Source organism: Setaria viridis, chromosome 8, assembly GCF_005286985.2.
Source record: "Setaria viridis chromosome 8, Setaria_viridis_v4.0, whole genome shotgun sequence".
NCBI classification, from domain to species: domain Eukaryota; kingdom Viridiplantae; phylum Streptophyta; class Magnoliopsida; order Poales; family Poaceae; genus Setaria; species Setaria viridis.
Genome location: NC_048270.2, coordinates 3468581 through 3492971, shown reverse-complemented (window position 1 = coordinate 3492971; position 24391 = coordinate 3468581). Strand labels below are relative to the sequence as shown.

The window sequence follows — 24391 nt, the reverse complement described above, 5'->3', positions numbered from 1 at the left end:
TTGAGCAATCAATCAGGCGAGCACTTCCGAGCACAATATCGTATACTGTTAATTTACCACTCTAGTAGTGTCTTGAAATTTCTCCAAGAAACTTTATGTTGGTGGGCAGTGTCATAAACCCATGCCCAGGATCTACCTACGAACGGCCCGAAAAAATTCAATGCTGAATCATCAAGCGGTTCATGGACCTGAGGCTGTACCAACTCATGATGGGAAAGGAGTTTGCCAAGCGGTTCATAGCCTTTTTGTTTTTTTTGCTTCGTCTCAATGGCGATTGATAAAGGTCTAAGGGTCTGCTCATATCAGAGCAACTCACGCACCATCCCTAACGGGATTCCTCCCAGGACGGTGATCTTAGATTTTCGTGGTGTCCATGTATCGATCAGTCGGACCGCTCGAACCGTCTGACCGATTTCGAGGCAGGAGCCCCGCGAGGTGATTTTCACTACACATGAGCTAGCGTAGTTCGGTGTGTTGACCAGAAAAAGAAAAAGCGCAGCACATGATGATAACCCCCAAATTTTCACTAGGAGATAACCTAGGGCAAACTTATATGAGTATATATGTAAATTGGGAATACGAAAATAATGTTGTATGCCTATTAGTCTCTTTTATAATACAAACTGAGCATACTTCACCTTGGTATATCTTTTTTGCTAACTGAGCATATTTTGGCTTGGTATGCGTGTACCTCATTTTCCACCCGTCGTCCTTACCTACGTGCCAAACTAGCTGGCACGTCCCTGGTAGCTTGTGAGTTGTGAGCCCAACGAGAAACACGCTTGTCTCATCATATCATGTGCATGTCGACTAATAACAAGCATGCTCAATTTATTCTAGGTATAGTAATCGGTAGACATCCATCATTGTCATCTTAATTTGGCAGCTGTCTCTGGTAGCTAATTGCATTTGCCAACCGTCACGACGGGCCACATTGTTATAGCAGCACAGTGTGCCGCATAGCTGGTGTCCCTCGCTAGCTAGATGTGCAATCCGAACCGTCGTTGGGTCGTCCCTTTGCCACTCACACTGTTGTGTGTGCCTCAACACGTGCAAAATCGATAGGTAGCCCGGCCGAAACCCCTCTTCGAATGGGCAGAAAGAAACAGCGAAAATGCAGAGAAACGTGTCCATTAGGGCAGTCCCAATGAAAGAAACTGATCGACGCGGTTTCCATAGCACAAGAAATCATTTATAGGAACTATCTTTCACAGAGGTGTCTTTGAGTAATAATTATTTTCTCTCTCTCTCCCAACTCTATCTTCTTCCTCCAATGGGAGTGTGGCACGAGCCCCTTAGAAACTGGTGGTTTCTCCCCAATGGTGATTTTATGGTTTCTTGGTGCATTGGGTGAAGAGAAGACCTGATTTCTTCATGAGGAAACCATTTCTAGAATTTTTGCTCTCTTTCTTCATCAACTACGTTGCCATGTCAACATTTTACCTATGTGGCAAGTCATTTAACGAGGATAGAAACCATCATCAATACACCATTGGAACTGCCCTTATATTGCTGTTGCAGTGGTGTTCCGCGTACGTACTGGTGCCGGTGCACCCGCGTGGCCCCGGCACACCCGAAGCCGTGCATGGCATGTGGAGCCGGGGATTCCTGATCTCGTGACAGTTTTGGCGTAACGCGCCGGGTGGATCGGGTTATTAAGGGGGTGTTTGGATACCACGTGCTAAACTTTAGTAGTGTCACATCGAATGTTTGGATGCTAATTAGAAGGACTAAACATGATTTAATTATAAAACTAATTGCAGAACCCCTAGGCTAATTCGCGAGACGAATCTATTAAGGCTAATTAATCCATCATTAGCAAATAGTTACTGTAGCACCACATTATCAAATCATGGACTAGTTAAGCTTAATAGATTCGTCTCGCGAATTAGACTCTATCCATGCAATTAATTTTGTAATTAGCTTATGCTTAATACTTCTAATTAGTATTAAATATTTGACGTGACAGGTGCTAAGTGGGAACTAAAGAGACCCTAAGTAGCCTCCGGTCAGTCGTCGCCCCAAGTCAAGTCGTCCAGGCTTGGGGCCCATGAGAGTAGACAAGGCGACCTGCTCGTGCTGTCCAAGGCCAAGTCTTGGCTACAGTGAGTGACCAGCGGCCAATTCATAAGTTCCACGTTACTGCATTTACGAAGATTGAGAAGTAATTATTGTGCCTGTCAGGTTTCATCGGAAGAAACTCCTCTCATTTGATAAAACTTCTCCCCCCTCTCTCTTCATAACTAGCTTGCTAAGTCAGATGATGTTGCTAAATCAGCAAAATTGATGATATGATATAAAATTTAATATCTTAAAACTTCTATAAAACTTCCATTGAGACTGGGGATAAAGAATATCTTTCATGCACGAGCATGAAAATATGTATATACTGTTTCTAAGATTATGAATGACACACGTCGAAACTACATCAGAGTTTTATTTCAACTGATTTTATTCAATCAAATGCATCTCAATCAAAGTCTATAACTGGCCTACGAAACCATGATATGAAACTCTACATTGGATGTATGGTTTCATTCATCAACAAAAAATCAGTTTAGATGATGTGATAATGTTGGAAACCGTCCCATTAATATAAATCCTCCATTGAAATTAGCCTTAAGAGAATCTCAAACCCTAAATAACATACGGGGTTGTTATTAAAAAAATAAACTTTAATGGCCCCATCTAAAAGATAGGCATAGGTGTCATTTTAAGTGCCAGGTTCTTTAGTTTGATCCTCCTGACCCTCCAATGTATACATAGATTCATTTACGCTCCCTCTCCCTGTTCCCTTTCTATTCTCTCACTCTCCCTTTCTATTCTCTCACTCTCCCTTTCTTCCTCCCTCTTAATAATCTCCCCTCTCTTTCCCAGAATGGATAACTAATAGACATATTGTTTATTGTACATTACCTTCTTACAAAAAAAATCAAACATATTCATATAACCATTATCCAGAAACATCACCAGAATGGATAACTAATGCGTGCAAACCATTAAATAATAATATTCTGGAAGCTATAGAAAGTTGAAGAAAGTTCTGCTAGATATTGATGCATGTGTGTGGCCATTCATAAAACATAATTACGCTATATCTCTCACCCAATTCTCCAAATAGTAGTTCCAGAAATGCTTTTGCAGTCACATTCAGAAACAAACCAGAGTAGAAATAATAAAAAAAACAATTGAACTTTGCACATGCGTCAAAGCAAAGAAATGAAGATGTTGGTCCCATGTTCAGGCCAGCCTCTCTCAAAACCTTCCGAGGGGTGGGCACGCGTACACGTAGTACCCTACTTACACTTTCATTCTCGTTTCGTGTAAAAGGATTAACCTTAAGGTGCTATGGCTGGTTAACAAAGGCTTATAAGTTGACTCCATCCTTACTCAAGTAGCAAGGTGGTACTAAATATGCGCACCTACGCTCATGGGCCACTACTGGACCATCCAAATTTTGGGCCAGATGTCACATATGTGCAGATGAATTCTGGGCATACTTATAGTCTCGAAGACGCATGACTAAAATAGGAAGGCGAGGGGAGCAAGGAAAGCCCTAGGCCGATCGGCCTGGGCCCAGGCCGATTGGTTTGGCCCTTCCTTTTATCCCCTCACGTCCAATTTCGTCGTCAAGTCTCGTCTGATGTTTTGGAAGCTAATTTTTGTGTGCATGTGGGCCTGTCACATAGATAGTTTTGGGATGACATTGATCTTTGATAACTTTCCAAATCTCCGCTTGATCTTCTTTGATTCCTCTTTGATTCCAAAGTGATACTTATCATATCTTCACAATCTTAGCCCTTAAGTAATCTTGGAGGAGTGCTTGCCAAAAATGAGTGTCGGAGGGGGCTAGAAGACCCCTAGCTGCTCGGCTTGGGCTTCACCAGGCCGATCAGCCTGGGCTCTTTCTGAGCCCGCTGGCCTTCGTTTTTGACAGGTTCGTTGCTTGTTCAAGGCTTTATCCAAAAATATGCTTTTATGTATGATTTCTGCAAAAATAGAATGTCCTCCAAAATACACTGCATATGCGAAAATGGGGTCATTTCAGGTGCCAAATAGCAGGTTAGTACAAGAATATGTATGAAAACACCACTTAAATGACACTAAAAGTGTGTCAATAACAAGCGTCAACAACAATGCGCCATGCAGATCCACCGAAGGTAAGAGCCAAAATATTAGCATGACAAAAATTTTCTACCAAAACCTGGGTAGGACTTTTAGAATAGCACTTGATTGGGTGCCAACCAAAAGAGTGCCAAAAATTTTATAGGCTTGCCCTAGTTTTGGCTAGGCAGATTTTGGAAGCCAACCAATCAGACTCTAAGAACCAACCAGGAGAAGGGATCTTCTCTGCACAGCTGCAATGTGGCTAACAAATGGTTGGAGGATCCAGAAAATTTCCTACACACATATATATCTTATTAAAGTTATATCGCCAATCAATTTTCTAGTCTCATTTTACTTCGCCCGCTGATGCTTCCTCTCATCGCTGGAGCTCCGTGGTCATCCTATGCTTTTCAAGTTGAAGACAAGGAGAAGAAGGCTTTCTTCCACTTTGGACAGTAGTGGCTCACATTAAACTTAGATTTTGTCCCTTTTTTACATTTCCAACTTATCCACAACCAGGTGCTGATGATGAAGACATGGAAGACAGCGATGCACTAAATTTTCATATTTATATTTATATGGTTCAAAAAAATTATCTTAGCTATTTTTAACTTCTCCGCAACCATGCTATATTTTTAGCTATTTTATGGTAGTACTGATATGCAGTTCAAATATCATCTCAGTTTGGATTTTTAATTTAACCATCTTCTCACAATTACTTTTCACGTAGTGTTGGATCCCTAATGTCAATTTCGTATTAAATATTCATAACCTATGATGATAATCATGAGAATTTCTAAATGTAATTTTCTAACATAAGGCATCATATTACCTATCCACTCATAAAAATTGAATTTAAAACATAACTTGTGCGTGAATAACAAAAAGATAAATTTCATTAGAGGACTAACTAAAAATAATTTTAGGACCACAAATCAAGGCTAAATTTTGTTGAATGGGCTAGGCGAACAAAGTGGATATGCGAGGGTAGGACAATGGACCTTTTTCCTTTTAAAAACTCCAAAAGCACCAAAGTTTTTAGCAATCCAAGTTTAAAACTACTTGACTTCTTGCGTTCAAATATTTCCTGCTGTAGAATTTTTCTAACACTAAAGTAGTTTTCCTAAACCAAAGCATATTACAAACTGTAGAGTTTTTCTAAACTAAATATCTAAACAGGACCTTAGAGTATGAACAAGCTGGTTTATTAGTTGAGGGGCGTGATTCGAAGTTTGGGGCAAAGTTCAGGGTGGCTTTTGGAATTTTCCGTAGATAAGAACCACCGTATTGGAGCAACATCTATTTAAGCATCCATTCATCCATCCATTTCGATCAACACGCCCTAGCTCTCCTGGCTCATTGAAACATCTACATTCTCCGATCCACGCGTCGAGCTAGCTCATCCATGGCGGCGGCCTCCGCCAAACGCTTCCTGCTGCCATGCGTACTCCTCCTCGTGGCCGTCTCCCTCAACGGCTGCTTATTGTCAGCAACGGCCAACAGCCTCGCCGACGACGACAACGATGATGGTCTGATGCTGGCAAGGTTCCAGCAGTGGAAGGCGGAGTACGGCAAGTCGTACGCAACCGCCGAGGAGGAGCGCCACCGCTTCCAGGTCGCGCTACATCGAGAGCACCAACGCCGTCGCCGAGGCGGCCGGCCTCACGTACGAGCTCGGCGAGACGGAGTACACAGACCTCACCAACGGCGAGTTCATGGCCCTGTACACGGTGCCCCCGCAGACGCAGCTGCTGGCTGAAGAATACGAGGAGTACACGGCGCTGATCACGACGCGCGCCGGGTCGGTCGATGCCACCGGGCACGCGGCGGCGTACACGAACTTTTCCGCCGCGCCGGCGAGCGTGGACTGGCGCGAGGAAGGCGCCGTGACGCCGGTAAAGAACCAGGGCTCGTGTTTGTCGTGCTGGGCCTTCGCGACGGTGGCCGCAGTGGAAGCCTGGAAGGGATCACCAAGATCCGGACGGGGAAGCTGCTGTCCCTGTCGGTGCAGCAGCTCGTGGACTGCGACAAGCTGGACAGTGGCTGCAAGGGCGGCATCCACTTCCGCGCCATGGAGTGGATCACCTCCAACGGCGGCATCGCCACGGAGGCGGACTACCCCTACGAGGCCCAGGAGGGCACCTGCGACCGCTAGGTACCGGCCGCCACCATCTCCAGCTGCGGGCGCGTGGCCCCCAAGAGCGAGGTGTCGCTGCAGAACGCGGTGGCGATGCAGCCCGTCGCCGTGTCCATCGAGGCCGGCGGCACCAACTTCCAGCACTACAAGAAGGGCGTCTACAACGGGCCCTGCGGGATCAGTCTCAACCACGCCGTCACCGTCGTCGGGTACGACCAGCAGGGCGGGGACGAGTATTGGATTGTCAAGAACTCGTGGGGGGCTAAGTGGGGAGAAAACGGCTTCATCAAGATGAAGAGGAACATCGCCGGCAAGCCGGAGGGACTGTGCGGCATCGCCATCCGCCCTTCCTTCCCACTCAAGGAGTGACTTGCATGATGCATGTTTACCTTCTTCTCAGCCAGCCTACTATATGGTGGAGTCAAACTTTTTATTTTCACTTTTTTTATTCCCGTTACTTGTTATAAGTAAACTTGTTTGTCGGAAGTCATATGTGTAATGTGTAATAAGACTCACCATGTTTGAAACCGACGATATATATATGCAAATCAATTACAGATTTACTCGTTCTCAAATGCTCCATTTTTATGGAATATATCAAAAGTCTACTTTTATGCTGATAAGGCGTTGCGTATGATGTCCGTCGATCGCAGGTGGTGTCCGTCGTCCCCGCCTCCGACGACCTGGCAAGCACTTCGACGCCGTTACTCAGGACAGCATAGATCACGTCGGCGGCGGCTTCTCCTTGTGACGAGGAGGATCCGCGACCGCGGCTGTCGTCGTGGAGGTGGAGGTTGAAGACGACTGGACCGTATGCTGAGATGGCCACTGACGGACCAGTCAGCACAGAAATTAAGTGGTTCACTTTCTCAGGACAGAGGTCAGGTACGGTGTTGTGCTTCGACAGACGAAGAAATTAAGGGTGTATTTGGTTGCATGCACATATAATGCATGTATGGATGATTTGGATGGTGGGATTCAACCAATTTGCTTGTACCATATGGTTCAAGAATAATATATTAAGTGGGATGGCTTCATCCTGAATGAGTTGGTACAATTCACCCAGCCAAATAAAAATTCACCCAACTAAATAAAAAGATCATTAATATTTTGAACCATTTTATACATAAATTAAATGATACAACCAACCAAACTCACCCTAAGTTCACTTTCTTAGGACAGAGGTCAGGTACTCTGTACTCGTGAAATACTGATTTACTTCAAGTAAGATTAAGTTGTTTTTTATCGGTTACATTACTAACATGATTTTCTACTTTATGAATATATACTAGCACTTATATATATATATATATATATATATATATATATATATATATATATATTCTGTCCAATTCTGTGTCTTAGCTAGAGTTTTCAGCTGTATTTTCAATTCCAGTGGTAAGGAGCATTTAAGTGGCGTTTGGATTGGAAATGTGTGCTAAATTGTCAGATTTTGTATCGTCAAAGAACAGTTTCAGAAACTGTTATAAGGAAGTTTATTGCAACTACTACCCTCCATATCACTACCCTCCATATTGAAATATTTGTCGACGTTGAATTTTTCTTACAACTTTGACTATTCGTCTTATTCAAAAATTTATTGTAAACATATAAAGAGATAAGTCATCTTTAAAACACCTATAATAGTAAAGCATGTCACGAACAAAGTAGATGATACTTACATAATTTTTTGAATGAGACGAATGGTCAAAGTTGTAGAAAAAAAGTCAACAACACAATTATTTTGATACGGAGGGATCAGTTAGCAATATTGCCGCTTTCTGAATATGTGCCGCGGGAGTTGGCAGTTGGACCAGTTCCAGCAGTGTGGAGGTTTGCATAGGTTTGCCGAGTGTTTTAAGATAGGCACTCGGCAAAAAAACACTCGGCAAAAAAACACTCGGCAAAATTTCATTTTCCGGTAGTGCGAAGCGGTGGTTCAGCCGCCACCGCCAGATCTAGCGGTGTCGGGAAGGAGGCGAGGCGCTCCTACCATCCGATGTGGGCGGCGACATCGAGATACCTCGTCGGCAAGCCGAGAGATCTGGCGTCGTCATTGGCACCTCGCGAGGCGTTGAAGTTTGAACTGTGGCGGTCCGCGTTGGTCATTTGGCGGCGACAACGACAGTACACCGGCGACGGGAAGCTGCAGGTGCACACCGGCAGCCTGGGCGGCGTTGAACCTGGACACCGGCAGCGGCGACAATGGCCGTCGATCGTGTTCGCGGGTCGTAGCTCGGTCAGCGCGGCGCCGAGACGGTATCAGAAGGTCTCCGTCACCAACGGATCCGCGTGCTGCGACCCCCAGCTGCATCAACAACGGCGGCGGCAAAGGCAGGCTCGAGACAACTTTACGGTGAGGGCGAGGCAGATCGGCCCGTGCTTGATTCGCTCGGCCAGGAGGACGCCGGGCACACGGGAGCCCAGATCCGTACCAGATGGCGATGGATCTCGTCCTGACAAAGCGGTGCCGGCATCCACCGCGCTCTACCTGTTCCCCTCCTCCAGCAGCACGACGATCGAGGGCCACCTTCGCGGCCAGCCTCGCCGACGCCGCCTCCCGCACCGCGGCTACCACCCCTACCGGCACCTGTCTCGCCACCGCCTCCATCTCCCCGCTCGACTGTCTGCAGCACCGTCACCACCTCCTCTGCCTCGAATTTCTCCTTTGCGTTCAGCTGCTTGTCTGCCGCCCGCGCCGCCGCTCTTGGGTGACGGGCACGATGCCTGGGTGCTCGAAGTCGCGAGACGCTCCGTCAACCTCCGCCAGAGCATGAATACGGGTGAGTCCTCTCTCCTCATGCACCCCATGCCAACAGAATAATGCAGTGCGGAATCGAATCCTTACCTGTGAAATGTTACTTTCGAATGTATTCATTGCAAAGTAATTTGAGCTCTAGTTTGTCCTCAGACAATTCATGCGTATGTGAGCTTGTAGCATCTTTGTTTCATGCATGCATGTGTTGTTTAGCAGCAGTAACTAATTAAGTACACTAACTAAGTACATGATCGTCAGATTCTCAGTTTTGAGCTTCCTTCCCCACTAGATCTGGTGTTCTTGTGGCTGATCTCATTGGACCTTTTGTATTTACATGATCGGCTCACCTTGCATCTGTGGGTTCCTTTCCCGGTCGAGAGCGGAGAAACTTGCTGATGGAGTCTGCCAAGCATCGATCTCTCTCCCCGGTCCGTGCGACTGCAAAAAGGTGTATACAGTGAAGAAGCTAACTATGCCAGTTGTGTAGGTTTTGTGCATGTTCATTCGCTGAACTTTCGAAAATCATTAGGAAAAGATTTTTGCTCTTAGAAATGCGATTCAAAATTTATTTGTTTGCTCAACCTAGAGCTACTATACATGACAAAAATACTATTCGGTATATATACACTCAGATTGTTGTATTTAATTCATTGCATTACTAATCCATCTAAAAACTACTGGTTGGTACAGCCAGATCCGGCAGTATGCGCTGATTGGTTGCTTCTCAGCATGTATGCGCTGCTGTCTAAATGGATTATACAACTGCTCGTCCAGATTTGGTTGATAGTTTTATTGAAACTGGGTACAGGATGATAGTTTCACATGCAAGATCTTATGTGTTTTGTTTTTCAGTTTATAACCTATAGTACATGTATTGTGACCTTGCTCTCTTTTTTTTATAATAAGTACGCATGTTATACACCTAGATCTTGGATCTTTTGATTGCTCGCTCTATATCTGTGAATATACATTGATCACTTATGCATCCCCACAAACTAAGCAATTTTTTGAGGGGTGCAAAATCTAGGTGAGTGTTAAATGTTATTTTGGATCAAACTTCAACATGAACTGTTTATTTGAGTACTACAGATTCACAAGTTAGCAGCAAGAATGTTAACGGAAAAAACATCTAGATAAATTATAGTGGTATTTATACTGAAACATGCATTCAATTATTAGTAGTTTAATTTAAATCGTATGTTGGTTTCTTAGAACAGAAAACGTATAAATGTGACTTTGAGGCTTCTTTTTATTGTACGGGAGATGCCCCAGAATTCTTTTGTAATTATGTTAATATACATGTGGTATAATAATATTATTTGTAATATTTTGGTAATTCCTTTCTTGTTGTAATCATTTGTTATATACATTATTTTGTGTAGATCTGGTGGAAATTTTAGGAGTATGCTTCTAAATTATTTGTCTTATTTTATGCAATTTTCAGGTGGTACATGTGTGATAAGTGCAATATACGTGGGCGGTACAAGTGATATTTTAATGATGTTTTGTCATTCTATATTACAAGCTTGATGGTTTCGTGATTTTTTTTGTCTGCCTAGTGCACAGCATCCCCTTCTTGCAAGCTTGTGCTTTTAATTTATTGTTTATAATTTATATCTGTGTTCCTATATACGTAAGCCACTGCTAAACATTGTGTGTTGTTGTTGTTCTTAGAAATTTTATCTATGCCAATCACGTGCTGTACATATATACAAGAACATATTGTTTTCCAACTATTTTCTTTGTATGGTAATTCTTGATTTGTTTTGCTACATTTAAATGAAGGATAAAACAACTTTTCTGCACTTCCATTGTATCTCAGTAAATTAGAAAGCAAATAATTATTTCTGCTATGGATAACTTGAATGTGGTTACAAGTATATACTATGGCTACAAAGTAGTTGGCAACTAAACAAATTAAAATATTCCCTCCACACTATATAGAGTTGCATATTTAGGTAATCAGGTACCAGGAGGTACAAAAGGTAACATGGTTGTTTTTTCATCTACATCTTTATACATCATGCAACGTGCTCCGAACTATAGAAAAATCCAAGGTTTTTTCTGCTATGACTATACTATTTAAATGAGACCAAAATTTGGGGTGAACAGATGGACAAGTGGCTTGTGCAACATGCTGGTGCAAAACCATGCCAACGGTAGATTTTTGAAATTTGAGTGAGCTATCCTCTGGTGCAAAACCATGCCAACGGTAGATTTTTGACATTTGAGTGAGCTATCCTTTGTGCTGTAAAAGTTGTCAAATTTCATTTTGTATCACTATTGTCATTTTTGAACTAGTGGTGGACAATAGTCCACCAAATAAGGGTAGTATTCTCAAATCTCTCTCACCTCCATCTCCGTAAGAAATAAAAATGATAGATATATTCCTTTATACTACACCTATAATTGACAACTTGTCCATTTTTAGAAGTAGCGGAAGCATGAAGGGAAAACTCTATTTTGTTTCTCTACGCCGCAAGATGGCTCTACGATTTTACATACCAATGTCCATAACGTGGTTATACAATGTCTATTCAATTATGTATGATATTTCAAATATCCGGGTATTCACTAACATGCAATTTTGACCATAGGTTTGTATATAAACTTGTTCATTGAATACTATATATAAAATTTTTGTACTGTGGAAATAGTTTTAGTAACCAAACTATGAAATTAACTATATATATTGCTACAAATTTTCATTTGACCAAAATATTCTAGAACATCTTGCACTAGTATAATGATGAGCAAACTAGTCACGTTATTTCTGATGAGCTAGCAGAGAGAGTATTTCGATTAAGGTAAGTAACAAAAGAGATTAGAAAAAGGTTCAAGTGAACTTTCTGCATACTGTAATTATTAATAAGCCCCTTGTGATATACGGCAAAGCATAAACTATAAGGCGAACTATATTTTGATTGGAACAACTAATTAACATCATTAATTATCCTGGTATATGTAGTAAATTAGAAACTCAATCTAAATTACTTGTTAAGAGATTGACTGAAGTGTGAAATTCGTCATTAATATAACTGTGAGTTGGTTCTGGAATATTGAAGGAAAGCAATACAAATTTCTAGAGCCTTCCCCACAACTCATGATCCATGATATTTTCCATGAAGGCACTAGATGTTGTTGCCATGAAGAAATTAGAATAGTGTAGAACATAGATATTTGTCTAGTGAAAACTCTAGAAGGGGACACATGTCATCATCCTATGAACTCCCTTGACCCATAAATAGAGGTCCCCTTCCTTACCATGCCATTCAACCATGAGCATGGTAGATGAGTGGAGTATGATAGAAGTAAAGGGCTAGCTAAAGAGAGGGTGTTGTGCACTCCTGTGTAATATTATTGTGTTATAATAAAGTTTTGTTTCTTACAAGTGTTAGTCTCCTGGTTGGGCCATATAGTTTCAAAGTTTTACCGGTTACATCCTGGATTTTAGTGTTCACAAACCCAGGATTTTACCAACCTTTCAGGACAGATTTTACCGATTACCTCCTGGATTTTACCGTTTCCAAACCCAAGATTTTACCATCACTTTAGGATAAATTTTACCGGTTACATCCTGAATTTTACCGTTCCTGAACCCATGATTTTACCATCCCTTCTGGATAGATTTTATGAGTTACCTGTTGTAATACAAATAAGCACCTAAACTATAAGACAAGTAAGCTTCGTTAGACCATACAAATGCACAGCGAGCCCATGCCAATTCCGCCAAGTACACAAATGGAACCCAACCATACATGTCTAAATCATCCACACTAAGATGTTGCAAGCAGCAGAATACCCTCTGCTAAACATTGGCAAATCTGCTCAAAATCCTCTCATGGGATAGTGGAAACATCAGCGGCGATGTATCTATCCTAAGACTAAAAAAACAAATGTTGCAAAAGAAAAATATTAGCTTCATAAAGTGAAGAGACACAATAAAATAATTGCAAATGTATACAAATGACATACTCTGACATACTCTGCGTCTCTGAATGCCTTCCGATCTTAGAATCAAACCCATATGAAGGACTTTATGTATACCAACTTTCGATCTATGAGAGCCATCAGAATGATCATTAGACAACTTCTCATCAAACCTTTGCTCAAGATCATACGGATTTATTGGTTTGACGGTCCTTTTCTAATACTATATGCACGCTCCATTATCTCCACTGTTTTACCATAGGCAAAGGCCACACAATGCGCTGGAAAGAACCAAAAGAAGGACAAAGTTAACAAGAAGTTTAATTTTTATCAATAAAAAAAATTACATCATGGGGTTCCTTAAACTTGTTAGTGTTCTACTTAGTTGTGTGTGCAACTTGAACATTCAAGGACTCCCTTAGAGTTACCACTGTGTGAAACTTGGAGCCTCATAAAGAATGACCTAATGGCCATGTTTGAGGATTTCCATAAGGGTACGTTACCACTGTATAGTTTAAATTTTGGAATTATAACATTAATTCCTAAACTTAAGGAGGTTAAGATGATCCAGCAATATAGGTCAATCTTTATGTTAAATGTTAGCTTTAAAATATTCACAAAGGTGATGGCCAACAGATTTACCCTGGTGGCTAATAAAGTGATAAAACCATCTCAGACTGCCTTCCTACCTGGAAGATACATTATGGAAGGGGTGGTAATACTGCATGAGACAATACATGAGTTGTGTAGGAAAAAATAGGATGGAATAATTCTCAAATTGGACTTTGAAAAAGCCTATGATAAGGTTAACTGGACTTTCTTACAACAGGCTCTAAAAATGAAGGGTTTCTCTCCTACATGGTGTAAATGGATTTAAAACATAGTTAGTGGGGGAAGTGTTGAGGTCAAAGTTAATGATGACATTGGACATTTCTTTCAAACAAAACAAGGGCTAAGACAAGGAGACCCCCTATCCCCAGTGTTGTTTAATGTGGTGGCTGACATGCTAGCAGTTCTAATAACCAGAACCAAGGAGAAAGCGCAAATTAAGGGTCTAGTACCCCATCTGGTAGATGGAGGATTATCTATCCTCCAATATGTAGATGACACAATCCTTTTTATGGAAAATGATATAGAACAGGCTAAAAATCTGAAGTTAGTACTAAGTACATTTGAAAAACTCTCAGGCCTCAAAATCAACTTCCATAAGAGTGAATTGTACTGTTTTGGGGAGGCAAAAAAATATAGTCAAAGAATATGTGGAGATCTTTGGGTGCAAGGAAGGAATTATACCTTTTAAATATCTTGGAATTCCTATGTACCATCGTAGACTTACCAATAAAGATTGGAAATTGGTTGAAGAGAGATTTCAGAAAAAACTAGCAAGCTGGAAGAGTAAATTATTGTCAGTTGGAGGAAAGCTGGTACTAATAAACTCTGTCCTTTCTAGTTTACCAATGTTTATGATGTCTTTCTTTAGAATACCTAAAGGTGTTCTCAAAAGACTGGACTACTACAGATCTAGATTCTTTTGGCAATGTGATGAACACAAAAAGAAATACAGATTGGCCAAATGGAGTATTTTCTGTGTACCAAAGAGCGTAGGAGGATTGGGCATATCAAACCTGGAAGTGCAAAATAGATGCTTGTTAAGCAAGTGGCTATTTAAACTTTTGAACGAGGAAGGGGTATGGCAAAAATTACTTAGAAGAAAATACCTAAGTAATAAAACTCTTACTCAAGTGAAGAAGAAAAAGGGAGATTCACAGTTTTGGGGTGGACTCATGGAAATAAAGGATCAATTCATGGCAATGGGTAGGTTTGAAGTGCATAATGGAAAGAAAACCAAATTCTGGGAAGATGTATGGATTGGAAAGAAAGCTCTCAGGGAGAGATTTCCATCTTTGTTTAACATAGCTAGGAGGAAAAATGACACTGTGGCCAAGGTCTCTGGAGCGGTTCCCCTGAATGTGTCATTCAGAAGAGCTCTTACAGGAGATAAATTAAATGATTGGCTAAAATTGGTGGCTGAAATAGAAGGTCATGGCTTGGAAGATCACGAAGATAGATTTTGTTGGAGCTTAAACAAAAGCAAAGAATTCTCAGTAAAATCCATGTACAGAGAGATAATGCAAGCTGAAGGAACTCCCTCCTTGTGTGCATAATGGAAGTTAAAAATACCTTTAAAGATCAAAGTATTTTTATGGTATTTGAAGAAGGGAGTGATCCTAACAAAGGACAATCTTGCCAAGAGAAGATGGCAAGGTAGTACCAAGTGTTGTTTTTGCAACGATGAAGAGACAGTGCAACACCTATTCTTTGATTGCCATTTAGCAAGATGCATTTGGAATACAGTTTTCTTTTCATCTGGAATTCAACCGCCTGCTAGTGGTCCTAATATGCTGGGTTCTTGGGCTAGAGGTTATCCCTGGAAATATAGAAACCAGATGATTGTAGGAGCTGTTGCACTATGCTGGGCTATTTGGTTGAATCGAAATGATGTGCTGTTCAAAGGAAATACCACTAACTCCTTTTTGCAGGTAATGTTCAAAGGGACTTATTGGGCAAGGGCATGGGCGATGCTATCTAAGGAGGAAGAGAAAATTGATTTGAAGAAGAACTGTAGCAGACTTGAAATTACTGCTTTGGATTTCTTCCATAAATATGGATGGAACTTTAGGAGAAGATTGATGTCTTAGGCTGTCTGGCGTCAGGGCAGATCTTGAAAGGTTTATGTGCTGATGGTGTGGATCTTTCTTCAGTTTACCTGGAAGCTATCTCTAGACCTGGGACCTTGGTCTATTTTAGTTCGGTCCTAAGAAGTATCAGAGATCTTGTTTAGTCTTGTCTGAACTTTGTTTTGGAACCAGACTCTAGACCTAGGAGCTTGGTCTGTTTTAGTTCGATCCTACCTTGTTTAGTCTTGTCTAAACTGTATTTTGGCACTAGAAGTTTTAGGAGCAGCCTGAGAGCTGCATGTTTTGTGTCCAGGTTGTAAGTTGGTGGCTGTAGACATCCAATTGAGGATGATCGAGGCCGGACAATGTTCCTTAATCTAAAAAAAATTTGTTTAGGCAAGCCAATTGATCTAGGAAATCAATGGTGATCTAGGAAATCGCAAGCCAATTTAGATAGTAGCTTGTTCTAAACGTTGTATATTTACGTGCCTAGGTATACTTTTTTCGCTTGGCGTACCTCGTTCCACCCGTTCTCACCTACGTGCCAAATTAAACCAGCTGCCACGTCTCCGGTTCTGGTAGCTTGCGAGCCCAACGAGAAACACGCTTATCTGGTCCACACGTCGACTAATAACAAGCATGCTCAACTTGTTTTGGTTTTCTCCATATGTTTGCTTGCTTGTTGATTGGTGCATGCATGCATATGCATCTTATTATGATAGGTCCATCATGTGCATGCATGCATGCCTCTTATTCTAGCCTTCTCATTCCAAGTAGTACGTATCACCACTGCCTAGATGAGTGCGTGTACTAGTTGCTAGCTGTCTCGGGTAGCTTGTGCGTTTTGTTTACCTCAACGAGATGCACGTTTGGCATCTGTCTGGTAGCTAATTGCATTGCCAACCGTCAAGACGGACAATTGTCATCACCGTCTCTGGTCGTGTGTTGGCCCGCGACACGGCGGACCACGTACGTTGTCATCATCGCTAGCTGGCCGCTTCAGGACAGGAGCTGATCTACGTGTTCCACGTTATTGTACGTTTTGCGTAGAGAGAAACACGTCTCTCTTCCTTCGCCAGGGTTTCATTTTCATTAAATGAAGAAATATGATGACGTGTGTGTAGGGGTGGTAAAGGGCTCTCTAATAATATAGCATAGCAAATTTAAGAATCGGACTCAACAAGGACCGGGCCATAATATTATATAATTTTGAACTAAAAATAGATAAGGTTGAGTTGTACTGTGAAGGAGGTATGAGGGCCATGATCCATTACCACCCCTACGTGCGTGGCAGAGTATCTATAAGGAAGGAGAAGAAATGGGTTTCATGGGTACGGTGACGTGCTTGGCAGAGTATCTATGAGGAAGGAGAAGAAATTGGTTTTAGAATGGGGATGAAACTGCATGTACAGTACTGTCTCCGTGACTATACATGAAACATGTTGAAACTATCGTTGAGGGCTACATAGTTTTATTTCAACTGATTTTGTTCAATCAAATGCATCTCAATTAAAGTCTATGGCCTGATTTTCGTAGGCAAACCATAAATAAAAATCAACAAATGTATGGTTTCACTCATCAACAAAAATTAGTTTAGATGATGTTGCAATGTCGGAAACCGTCCCATTAATATAAATCCTCCATTGAAAATAGCCTTATGGGAATCTCAAAGCCTAAATAACATATGGGGCCGTCTTTATAATTTTCTCTTTAATTAATGCATTCCCTCCGTGTTAAAGTTTTAGTATTTTCAAATGCAAACTTGATTCACTTTTGGGTGAATTGAACATTTACTTGACATCAAATATCATTATTCACATGAATTAGAATATGATAACTCCGGCCCATCCTATATGTGCTCTTCTTAAAGATCCCCTTAGTCCACTTCGAGCACATTGCACATGATCATTATTAAATGAGTGTCATGTAGTATTTTTTTAGTCATACACACAGTTAAAAAGAGAAAGAAGAAATATGTATCTTCGTGGAGACATACATATAACATCCCTCTCCATGCATTATCCCCAACAAACCACATAAGCTCCATGTATTCTTTCAAAACAAGTTAAACTTGTTATGTTCTAGAAAATGAAAGTCAACTTTGGTTTTCTTAAGGTTTAAATTTATCGCATCTATATATCACTGGTAGAAAACTCGCCTTTAGTCCCAGTTAGTAGGGAGCAAATCTCCTGAAAATCCATCCGGGATAAACCAATCGAGACAAAAGGGGGGTCTTTTGTCCCGGGTCACTCAACCGGGACTAAAGACCCCCTTTTATCCCGCTTGGTAATACCAACCGGGATAAAAAGGATCGCCACACCAGGCGCAGCCCAAAAAAAAAAAGAAATCCCAGGGGATCCCTAGGAGCCCCCCTCCACGCACACGTCGCATGTCACAAGTCACACGATTTTTCACACCAAATATGCGCATGCGCGGGATTCGAACACACGACCTCAAGCCTTACGTGTAGCCTCCTTGCCATCCCACCTACACAACACATCTAACTATATAGAGGATGCAATCCTTTTGTATTAACTCGTGGGGACCCTTTTATCCCGGTTGGAAACACCAACCGGGATAAAATATCCCCTTTTATCCCGGTTGGTATTACAAACCGGGATAAAAGGGTTCGAGGGATTTCGAGGGATTTAGTTCTTTTTAGCCATCCGTGGGGGACCCTTTTACCCCGGTTGAAAATACCAACCGGGATAAAAGACCGCCTTTTATCCAGGATGGTATTACACCGTTTATCTCAGTTTGTAATACCAACCGGCATAAAAGGGGATCTTTTATCCGGGATAAAAGGTCTCTCAGGGCCTTTTTTTTCCACTACCCTTTGCAACTGGGATAAAAGGTCCCGGTTGGTGAGCCCCCGCCAGTGATCGAGTTTTAGTCCCGGTTCGTGAAACTTTTATCCCGGGTCAACTTTAAACCGGGATAAAAGAGGGCGCATGGAAGGTGAGTTCTCTGCTTAGTGTATATAAGTTCTTCTCAGGTAACTGTATAACTTTGCTAGTTTATAGGTAAGAATCCTGCAGAATATTTACAGTATGGCAGGGGTAGAAACTTTGAGGATCGAGTCCAGTGCTTTATCCCATACTACTGATTTATTACTTTGGTTCAGTTGCAAGTTGCAACCGAGATGACGAATATGCATGCAAATCACATGTACCTTAACTCCTTAAGATACGAGCACCACATTTGAATCACGTTGATCTGCATAATGTCAACGACCGTATTGGAGCAACTGCTTCTATTTAAGCATCCATCCATCCATCCATTTCGATCAACGCGCCCTCTCTCCTCTCATTGAAACATCTGCATACATTCTCCACGCGTTGAGCTAGCTCATCCATGGCGGCCTCCTCCGCCAAACGCTTCCTGCTTCCATGCGTACTCCTCCTCGTGGCCGTCTCCCTCAACGGCTGCTTGTCAGCAACGGCCAACAGCCTCGCCGACGACGACAACGATGATGGTCTGATGCTGGCAAGGTTCCAGCAGTGGAAGGCGGAGTACGGCAAGTCGTACGCAACCGCCGAGGAGGAGCGCCACCGCTTCCAGGTCTACGCCGGCAATGTGCGCTACATCGAGAGCACCAACGCCGTCGCCCAGGCGGCCGGCCTCACGTACGAGCTCGGCGAGACGGAGTACACCGACCTCACCAACGACGAGTTCATGGCCCTGTACACGGTGCCCCCGCAGACGCAGCTGCTGGCTGAAGAAGACGAGGGGTACATGGCGCTGATCACGACGCGCGCCGGGTCGGTCGATGCCACCGGGCACGCGGCGGCGTACACGAACCTTTCCGCCGCGCCGGCGAGCGTGGACTGGCGCAAGGAAGGCGCCGTGACGCCGGTAAAGAACCAGGGCTCGTGTGGGTCGTGCTGGGCCTTCGCGACGGTGGCCGCAGTGGAAGGGATCACCAAGATCCGGACGGGGAAGCTGCTGTCCCTGTCGGAGCAGCAGCTCGTGGACTGCGACACGCTGGACCATGGCTGCAAGGGCGGCATCCACTTCCGCGCCATGAAGTGGATCACCTCCAACGGCGGCATCACCACGGAGGCGGACTACCCCTACGAGGCCCAGGAGGGCCCCTGCGACCGCTCCAAGCTACCGGCCGCCACCATCTCCGGCTACCAGCGCGTGGCCACCCAGAACGAGGTGTCGCTGCAGAACGCGGTGGCGATGCAGCCCGTCGCCGTGTCCATCGAGGCCGGCGGCACCAACTTCCAGCACTACAAGAAGGGCGTCTACAACGGGCCCTGCGGGATCAGGCTCAACCACGCCGTCACCGTCGTCGGGTACGACCAGCAGGGCGGGGACGAGTACTGGATCATCAAGAACTCGTGGGGGCCTAAGTGGGGAGACAACGGCTTCATCAAGATGAAGAGGAACATCGCCGGCAAGCCGGAGGGACTGTGCGGCATCGCCATCCGCCCTTCCTTCCCACTCAAGGAGTGACTTGCATGATGCATGTTTACCTTCTTCTCAGCCAGCCTACTATATATATGGTGGAGTCAAACTTTTTATATTCACTTTTTTTATTCCCGTTACTTGTTATAAGTAAACTTGTTTGTCGGAAGTCATATGTGTAATGTGTAATAAGACTCACCATGTTTGAAACCGACGATATATATATGCAAATCAATTACAGATTTACTAATGTATGCTTGATTTTTATGAAATATATCAAAAGTCTACTTTTATGCTGATAAGACGTTGCGTATGATGTTCGTCGTCGCCGCCTCCGACGACCTGGCAAGCACTTCGACGCCGTTACTCAGGACAGCATAGATCACGTCGGCGGCGGCTTCTCCTTGTGACGAGGAGGATCCGCGACCGCGGCTGTCGTCGTGGAGGTCGAGGTTGAAGACGACTGGACCGTATGCTGAGATGGCCACTGACGGACCAGTCAGCACGATGTTACCCTGTTTCGATAGATGAATGAAGAAATTAAGTGGTTCACTTTCTCAGGACAGAGGTCAGGTACGATGCTGTGCTTCGACAGACGAAGGAATTAAGGGCTGTGTTTGGTTGTATGCACCACATGATGTATGTATAGATGATTTGGATGGTGGGATTCAACCAATTTGCTTGTACACTCCTATTAGTAGAATAATATGTTAAGTGGGATGGCTTCATCCTGAATGAGTTGGTACAATTCACCCAACCAAATAAAAATTCTCCCAACCAAATAAAAAGATTATTAATATTTTGAACCATTTTATACATGAATCAAATGATACAACCAACCAAACGCACCCTAAGTTCACTTGCTTAGGACAGAGATCAGATACTCTGTACTCGTGCAATACTGATTTACTTCAAGTAAGATTAAGTTATTTTTATCAGTTACATTACTAACATGATTTTCTACTTTATGAGACCAAAATTTGGGGTGAACAGATGGACAAGTGGCTTGTGCAACATGCTGGTGCAAAACCATGCCAACGGTAGATTTTTGAAATTTGAGTGAGCTATCCTCTGGTGCAAAACCATGCCAACGGTAGATTTTTGACATTTGAGTGAGCTATCCTTTGTGCTGTAAAAGTTGTCAAATTTCATTTTGTATCACTATTGTCATTTTTGAACTAGTGGTGGACAATAGTCCACCAAATAAGGGTAGTATTCTCAAATCTCTCTCACCTCCATCTCCGTAAGAAATAAAAATGATAGATATATTCCTTTATACTACACCTATAATTGACAACTTGTCCATTTTTAGAAGTAGCGGAAGCATGAAGGGAAAACTCTATTTTGTTTCTCTACGCTGCAAGATGGCTCTACGATTTTACATACCAATGTCCATAACGTGGTTATACAATGTCTATTCAATTATGTATGATATTTCAAATATCCGGGTATTCACTAACATGCAATTTTGACCATAGGTTTGTATATAAACTTGTTCATTGAATACTATATATAAAATTTTTGTACTGTGGAAATAGTTTTAGTAACCAAACTATGAAATTAACTATATATATTGCTACAAATTTTCATTTGACCAAAATATTCTAGAACATCTTGCACTAGTATAATGATGAGCAAACTAGTCACGTTATTTCTGATGAGCTAGCAGAGAGAGTATTTCGATTAAGGTAAGTAACAAAAGAGATTAGAAAAAGGTTCAAGTGAACTTTCTGCATACTGTAATTATTAATAAGCCCCTTGTGATATACGGCAAAGCATAAACTATAAGGCGAACTATATTTTGATTGGAACAACTAATTAACATCATTAATTATCCTGGTATATGTAGTAAATTAGAAACTCAATCTAAATTACTTGTTAAGAGATTGACTGAAGTGTGAAATTCGTCATTAATATAACTGTGAGTTGGTTCTGGAATATTGAAGGAAAGCAATACAAATTTCTAGAGCCTTCCCCACAACTCATGATCCATGATATTTTCCATGAAGGCACTAGATGTTATTGCCATGAAGAAATTAGAATACTGTAGAATATAGATATTTGTCTAGTGAAAACTCTAGAAGGGGACACATGTCATCATCCTATGAACTCCCTTGACCCATAAATAGAGGTCCCCTTCCTTGCCATGCTATTCAACCATGAGCATGGTAGATGAGTGGAGTATGATAGAAGTAAAGGGCTAGCTAAAGAGAGGGTGTTGTGCACTCCTGTGTAATATTATTGTGTTATAATAAAGTTTTGTTTCTTACAAGTGTTAGTCTCCTGGTTGGGCCATATAGTTTCAAAGTTTTACCGGTTACATCCTGGATTTTAGTGTTCACAAACCCAGGATTTTACCAACCTTTCAGGACAGATTTTACCGATTACCTCCTGGATTTTACCGTTTCCAAACCCAAGATTTTACCATCACTTTAGGATAAATTTTACCGGTTACATCCTGAATTTTACCGTTCCTGAACCCATGATTTTACCATCCCTTCTGGATAGATTTTATGAGTTACCTGTTGTAATACAAATAAGCACCTAAACTATAAGACAAGTAAGCTTCGTTAGACCATACAAATGCACAGCGAGCCCATGCCAATTCCGCCAAGTACACAAATGGAACCCAACCATACATGTCTAAATCATCCACACTAAGATGTTGTAAGCAGCAGAATACCCTCTGCTAAACATTGGCAAATCTGCTCAAAATCCTCTCATGGGATAGTGGAAACATCAGCGGCGATGTATCTATCCTAAGACTAAAAAAACAAATGTTGCAAAAGAAAAAAAAATTAGCTTCATAAAGTGAAGAGACACAATAAAATAATTGCAAATGTATACAAATGTATTAATAAGCCACTTGTGATATAGTGCCGTTGACGCAAAATCCTAGTGGTAGTGGACCTTGCATCAGCACATGAGGACCTGGGAGATCTGCTTAACTCTAGTGCAGAATCCAAATTGGCGCGCGTGGTGTGCGCGGGCGTGCCAGTCAGTTTGACCATTCAACTAACAAGGTGAAAATACTCCATTGAAGTCAAGGCAACTGGCCGATCAGGCCGATATGATCCTTGATGAGCGTGAGTAATCCATCGGCCATCCAACCGATTTAATATATTTTGCGATAACCATCGGCCAGGCGGCCGGTAGAAAACAGGATGTTGTTGAGCTGTTGCTCCACCATAGCTAGAGCCACAAGCCGATGAGATTTAAACTAAACTCACCACCAATATTTCTAGGTGAAACCATAGCGATGCGTCCAGTAGAAGTCTAGAAATATTTAGCAGGACGTTAATCTGAACCCCGCCAGCCGATGAATCCAATCACAACGGAACTTACTCCCAACAGCACTCGAAGGGGTAACTAAGATTAAGATGCAACAGGCTATTAGGCGATCTGTCATCTATGATGAACCGATCTAAAGCTAATTAAAGCAAACTCAACGGCAAGATGATAGAATAGATAAATATCAACTGATGCATACTTAATCAAGGCAGGATAACTAGTGAATATCGTAGATCGAGACAGAAGTGATGCGTCGTAAGTCAAAGATCCAAGGTACTCGATAACTGGTAGATGAAACCAGACCCAACGACAGTGATGCACCCGGAAGTTGAAGTCTAGTGCACTTGATGACGGGGACTTGCAGCTTGCTAGAGATCGAGGTCGATGCAGCCCAGCTTGCTAGAAGGAACTCATCGAGAAGCTACATTACTCCTACTCCTAATGCAATGGCGTGAAGCCAAAAAGGTAAATAAAAGATAAATGTGTTGTATATTGATCGTGTGATGATTCTTTACAATGACCACGTCTCTTTACATTTATAGGGTGGATGTTACATAATTGGCATCTAACCACGTACAAGGCAAGTCATGTACACAATCTTTTCTAATAAAAAACTCTATCTCTAACTAACCCAACTCTATCTCTAAAATATTTTATTCTATAAAACAACCTCCTGTGCATGCAAAGGTTGGCTGCATGCATAATTATTCTGGTAGCCTCCCACGTATGGTATGCAAAGTGCACCAGAATCCATGTTGTATATTCTAATCATTTTTATCCATATGTGCTGGCCTTTCCTTTATATCATCCTTGCTTTATATCAGCCTTGCCTCTCCTTACCGATCAATCCAATGAAGCCGATTTGGACTCCATGCCCATGTCTGCGCATGCTAGCTTCTTATCGTTGTACATGACTGCAATTATCTCGTACTTCGAATTTATAGGATTGGTCAAAATCCAGTGTCAACAACGGCAAAGCATAAACTATAGGGCCAACTATATTTTGATTGGAACAACTAATTAACATCATTAATTATCCTGGTATATGTAGTAAATTAGAAACTCAATCTAAATTAC

General features: G+C 42.3%; 1 protein-coding gene and 1 pseudogene across 1 annotated transcript; both read left to right on the top strand.

The window, feature by feature from the left end:
* The first annotated feature begins 5443 nt into the window (after positions 1 to 5443).
* Positions 5444 to 6807, top strand: LOC117867009 (ervatamin-B-like; annotated as a pseudogene).
* A 12099-nt stretch (positions 6808 to 18906) lies between these two features.
* On the top strand, positions 18907 to 20325 carry LOC117833743 (ervatamin-B). Its single transcript, XM_034713342.2, has one exon. The coding sequence runs from the start codon at positions 18965 to 18967 to the stop codon at positions 20069 to 20071; it is 1107 nt and encodes a 368-aa protein (XP_034569233.1). The 5' UTR covers positions 18907 to 18964; the 3' UTR covers positions 20072 to 20325.
* Positions 20326 to 24391: the final 4066 nt, after the last annotated feature.

Excerpts from the sequence above, each read along its gene's own strand:
- LOC117833743 (XM_034713342.2), top strand. The coding sequence starts at position 18,965 with ATGGCGGCCTCCTCCGCCAAACGCTTCCTGCTTCCATGCGTACTCCTC.